Genomic DNA, 6,000 nt, shown 5'->3' on the forward strand with positions numbered 1-6,000 from the left:
ACCAAATTCCTTGGAAGTTCAGACCTTTAGTCAGAATGCTCAAGCTCTAGGTGTTAATTTGAACGCTTCATTCAAATGGGTGCCCAGGAATGCCAATATGCTGGCTGATTCTCTGGCTATGGCTGGGGTAGGGAAATCTTGTTTAGATGGGGGATGCCCAGGACTGGCTGCTAATGTTTAATTTGTAACCAGTGCTGTTTTTTGCTTTGTTGTATTTTATTGTTTCTCTGTTGTCAGCTTTGGATGCTTTTTTGGCTGTACTTTTCGTGTGCAGCCTGGTGTTTAATGATTATTTTCCCTTTGTTGCTTATCAAAAAAACAAAAAACAGAGTTCTTTATGGTTGCAAACCTGTTACAGATATAAAAATGCCAAATAAATCTAAAATGCTAAGCTCCTAAATCTGGAACAAATCTGAGGAGATTGACTTATCTTTAGTATTTAAGTAAGAATTATGAATATAAACACCATTAAAAATAGTATAAAGCCCCACAATTCAAAGTACATTCTTCCCTTTATAGTGAAGATAAACATGTAGAGAAGATAGCATTGAAAAAATAAAAGGTGAAGCAAAGATTGATAAGGAAGTGAGGAATGAACTTCATTAATCAAAGCCAAAACATAAAAGCAAGGACCTTAGTTAAAATGACTCTGAGAAGTTAGCCAACTAAAAACCTGTGTTGCACATTTTTCCTATTGGCAGAAGTTCATTAACTGTTAATTTATGCGTAGCAACAAAAGCTCTGCTTGATAAAGAAATATCACCTCAGTTCCAGCAATGCCCATTGCTAGTCCAATATCTGCTTCATGAAGTGCTGGAGCATCATTTGTACCATCTCCAGTCACTGCAACAACTTCACCTAATGAGGATCGCAAGTGCTTCACCAATGTATGCTTATCCAAAGGTGAAGATCGAGCCATGACCTGGATATAATAGAAAGAATTAGAAGTTGATCCCATCAAGATTTTGCCATTATGGTGAACTGTGCCACAATGAAGTTTAAACAGACAACCTGAATTTTTGGAATTAATTCATGCAATTCTTCATTACTCTTCTCCCTGAAGTCCGGACCTTCAATGGCTATTCCATCAGTCAGAATACCACATTCCTTAGCAATGGCCTTTGCAGTGTTTATGTTGTCTCCTGTAACCATTCGTACAGTAATACCAGCTGATCTACAAATTGCAACAGACTCCTTGACTCCAGGTCGGACAGGGTCTTTAATACCCACAATTGCTATACAAGTGTATCCTGTAGCTGGAATTGGATCATTGTCAGAGAACCCATTTTCTATTTCCATATAAGCAAGGCAAAGAGTTCGAAGAGCTTCACTAGCAAATTGTTCTATTGTATCCTTGAGATGGTTGGTAGAAGCTTCATCAAGATGAACAACCTCATCCGTTGCATCTATAACCTTGTCACAAGCAGCCAGTATTATCTCTGAAGCTCCTTTAGAGTGGGCACGCATATGTCCTTCAGAAAGCTCTAACACAACACCCATTCTCTTCTTCATGGAATTAAATGGCTCAACTTTAACAAGTTTTGATTGTTTGCGCTCAGCATGAAAGTCTCCACCTAGTGACAAGCCAAACTCCAATAAAGCTGACTCAGTTGGTGTTCCCAAGATCTCGAGTTTTCCATCTTTGTTAACCACAACATCTCCCCCAGTGTTATTAAATATAGATTGGAGAAGAAGTTTTCTAGCAGTATCAGGAATTTCAGAGGACAAACTAGAAGCCTCCATGGAGCTGCTTATTTCCTTGATTTTCCCACAAATGCATGCTTTCACAACAGTCATATGGTTAGTAGTAAGTGTACCAGTTTTGTCACTACATATGCTTGTAGCAGACCCCATCGTCTCACACGCTGCAAGATGACGGACAAGTGCCTTGTCACTCATCATCTTCTTCATGGCAAAAGCAAGACTCAAAGTTACAGCCAAGGGCAGCCCCTCAGGTACTGCAACCACAACAATGGTAACTGCCACCGCAAAGTACTCCAACATTTCTAGTGCATCATCTCCAGACCAGCTGAAGTGTGTCCCCTCTTGAAACTTATGGCTGAAGAGGCCTTGTGCCAAAACTGCAAAGGTAACAACAGCAAAGAACAGACCTATCTTCCCAATGATAGTCGCTACTCCATTCAATTTGACCTGTAACGGGGTCTCATCATCACCTCCTTCACTAAGTGTAGCCATCAATTTACCCCATTGAGTTCTCATTCCAACAGTAGTGACAAGCATTTTGCATGACCCATCTTGGACTTTAGTGCCAGATAGCAGAAAAGGATTCTCCACACTCACCCCCACAGGCTCGCTCTCACCAGTTAAACTAGATTCATTTATTAGCAAGGAGTACCCTGACACAAACAGGCCATCTGCTGGGACCTGGTCTCCAATCGCAAGATGCACAATATCTCCAGGAAGTAGATCGTATATTGAGATCTTCTGTCTGTACCCATTCCTAGTAACATGCACATTGATCTTCTTCTTTTCCTTATCCAAATCCTTAAACTGTAGAGATTGCCGATAGTCACTTGTTGCAGTTACAAATACAACCAAGAGGATGCTTGAGACAATTCCAAGACCATCATGGGCTCCCTTTGGCCATCCTTCCATTGTTATACCAACAATCAGTGACACAAAGGCACAAACAGCAAGGATGATTAGTGTCATGTCATGAAGGGCTTCCCATACAAACACCCAGAAACTCCTTACTTCACTCTCAGTGAATTTGTTAATTCCATAAATCTCTTGCCTACATTTGAGTAAATCCTCAGAAGTGGTAAGCCCATTGGTAGTTGACGTGGATAGCTTGTTGGCAATACCCTCCACCCCACCATGAATTTTCAGTTTCTTTATATCATGGCCTTCAACAATGGATCCTAACTCATCGGCACAAATCTGAAAACCTGCTGCTTTGACTTCCTTAGGGACCGTGTATTCGTTGGATAATGTAATGCCTGAACAAATTCAATATAAGTTAAAATGAAGAAAACTAACCATGCATTAGTTCGATTTTCCCAACTCCTGGAGAACCATACCATGGATAAACTGAAGTGCAGCTTTTGACACCAAAACTGCAACTCTCAACTTCTCCTACAATGTCCAAGACAGAAAAACATCATGTGATCTAATAGAATAAGATCAACATAAGATGCACTAATGAACCAAAAAAAAATAATAATTATATTACTGTCGGAGAGAAGCCACCCTCTTTGTAAGAAGAAAATGCAGCCAGAAACTTTAAGATAGCTTATCAATACAGCGTACTCTGAGTAAATTTAGTATATTAGGTTTTCTCGAGAGGACAGGACCATGCTTGGCACAATGGTAAAATCTCAGGCTGAAAAATGTGAGAAAATGGATATGAATCTGAGAGCAGAAAATGTCAAGGGTTAGGTCAGTATCCAGTACACCTCTTCAAAGGAGATCGGCTTCAGTCAGGACAAACCCGTTCTCACACCGTGCGCACAGCCTGTTGCAACCTTGCATTGGGAATATCTCCCCATGAAATAAAGCATATAAATACGGAGATATTCTCAATGCAAGGCTGTAAGTAAAGGCTGTTCGAACAGGTGTTGCCCTGACCAAAGTCGAACTCTCTTCCAAGACCCTGGCTAGCCAAGGCCAATATGTGGGTAATGGCCCTATGGTTTTTTATAGATGATCCGAAGATAGTTTGTTTCTCCTGCTTATAATGCAGTATTGCTAATGAAGTCCTTAATCCATAGTTTTTTCTCTTCTCAAAAATAAAGAAAAGCAAATATTCCATTGCAATAAACTTAAGATGGAACTGGTAGAATGATACTTGAAAAAAAAAAAAAAAAGTAAAGTAAATATTTCCAATAGCAACATACTTGAAATTGAACTGTTAAGAAGGAAATACAAAAGGGTACACACTGAGATTGATTTAGGTCATCCAATCCATGTCCCGAATTCTTTTCTTCCTTTTCTGGGGGAGGGTGGGGGGTTATTTCTACTCCTTTAGAAGTCCCACTCTCAAGCCCCTTGTATTGACCCAGGAATAGGACAGTCAGTGGCTTTCCTAGTCCAACACTGTGTTTTATTCACTTTCATGATTTTGACTTTCAAAGCTGGATCATTGACAATATTTGTAGTTCGATAGAAAGAGACAATCTCATTTTTCCATGTAGCCTATAAATTAAACTGAACTCTTCCTCACTAAGGTAAAACATTTCAAGAGCTGGAAGATTAAATGCTTCATTTGTAATTATATGAATGATACTGTCAATATCCATCTTTTCCCAATTACTCAAGATTATTCACTGTCGATGCGTGTAACATTCATATGTCCCAAACAAAAAAAGGGGGCGACAGAACTAATTATTTAAAAGAACTTGGCAGCAGTGAAAAAATAAAGTTTTGAAACCTCATAATTTGATTCCGAAAAAAGGAATTGTTTGTAGAAGTAAGAAATAATTTAAGAGAGGCAGAATGGAGCTCGATGGGAAGTGATCTGGTGAAAAAATCAAAAAGACGCCAACAAAGAAAATAAGCCTACGATAAGGGTTTTAAACAATAAGAAGATAAGTCTTTGTTGTCTTTCTTTCTCTTCTCTTATTTTTTTCTTTTTTTTTTTTTGAGAGAGAGAGAGAGAAGGAGAGAGACCTGATTGGTGCGTCGCATAGCCTGGGCTTCGTAACGCTTGGAAAGGTTAGCAGTGAAGCGGAATCTTCGCTTGGGGTTCTTGACGACGCCACAGAGCTTTCTCCATCGCTGAAGCGCCTCGTTCGACGAGTTCTTAGGCTTAATATCTCCGAAATTCTTATTGAGATAGTCCTCCATTCCAGTTTTCTTGTTGTTTCTTCTTCTTCTCCTTGTGTAATATTATTATTGTTACTATCCCTGGTACGGAATAGCGTCACTGTTTCTGCAATAAGATAGGAAACCGGACTTAAATCTCAAAAGGTAATAAAATATTGATCAGACCTTCCTCTCCTGTACTAAATCAAAGGAAAAAATAAGTATGATATCGCATTTGATCTTTCCCTTTCTCCTTCTTCTCCCTCACTTCTCCTGTTCGGCCTTCCGGATCCGTCTCACTTCTCTCTGATTTACTTTTTCGGTTCCGTTTAGAGCTCAGAAAGACCAGCCACAACACCAAGCAAAAGAGCGATCGATTTGGATCTTGAGAGTTGAGACTGGGAACAGAAAGTAGATCACTGCCACTGCTCCCTCCATACCTCCGAAAGGCAGGGGGTCAAAACATGACCATGACTACTATTAACCGAGAGCCCTGGACTAGAAAGTGGAAAGTTGGAAACACCCCTCCCCCCCTCCTTCTCCCTCTCCCCTGGTTCCAAAATCCCGCCACTCGGCACTTAGCAATTCCTCTTGCCCAAAACAGGCAGCTTCCGAGCTAGCTTGGATTTTCTTACAGATGAGTGAACTCGCGGGTCGACGAATCTAGTCCGGCCGCGTTGGAAAAGGAACCTATCGGCAAGCAACGGCAAACCCAATTTAGCCGGAGGGGGTTCACCTCACCAACTGGCCAGCATTCTGATCAACGTCTTGATAGGGTTTCCACTTTCTCGATTGGCTCAACGGTGCCCCGTAGAGTCGTGTCGTTTTATTTTGATAGATGAAATTACCCAAAAACCTCCGCGCGACAAAGTCCAAAACGTTGTCTTTGCGGACGCTGAATTTTGAGAATATCAATTAATTCATTACTATTTTTTGTATTAATTTATTGCCACTTTTCTGGCATTATAATATTGTATTTGACCATTAGCTAATTAATTTATGACAGCACATGGAAGACCTTCTAACATCAAAGAAAGCAACGTGAAGCTTCCTTGAAGAGGTCAAGTTTCTAGGGTTCAAAACATTTGGTGTATGTAGATTATTGCACCGGGTGAAAATGAATAAAAATAATAATAATTAAAAATATAATTAAATTCATTAATGCAAATCAAATATAATAAAGAAAATATAATTTGGGATGAAAATTCGACTTAACTCCACGGGAAGAATTTGGAT

The 6,000-nt window shown here is 39.9% G+C and overlaps 1 protein-coding gene across 2 annotated transcripts in view; it reads right to left on the reverse strand.

The window, feature by feature from the left end:
- Positions 1–5,620, reverse strand: part of LOC148877381 (calcium-transporting ATPase 10, plasma membrane-type-like) — a 47,715-nt gene extending 42,095 nt beyond the window's left edge. The window contains exons 1-5 of one of the 2 annotated variants that reach the window (XM_088986051.1): positions 4,951–5,563; positions 4,630–4,866; positions 3,042–3,096; positions 1,012–2,960; positions 764–922 (exon numbers count right to left, since the gene is read on the reverse strand). In XM_088986051.1, coding sequence (XP_088842177.1) covers positions 764–922; positions 1,012–2,960; positions 3,042–3,096; positions 4,630–4,806 — 2,340 coding nt within the window. In that variant the 5' untranslated portion in view covers positions 4,807–4,866; positions 4,951–5,563. Of the gene's footprint in view, positions 1–763; positions 923–1,011; positions 2,961–3,041; positions 3,097–4,629 lie in introns of both variants that reach the window. The other variant, XM_088986041.1, reaches the window with a different exon arrangement.
- Between the last annotated feature and the right edge of the window lie 380 nt (positions 5,621–6,000).

This window comes from Nelumbo lutea, chromosome 1 (assembly GCF_056320005.1).
Source record: "Nelumbo lutea isolate HS-2025 chromosome 1, American lotus-T2T, whole genome shotgun sequence".
NCBI classification, from domain to species: Eukaryota; Viridiplantae; Streptophyta; class Magnoliopsida; order Proteales; family Nelumbonaceae; genus Nelumbo; species Nelumbo lutea.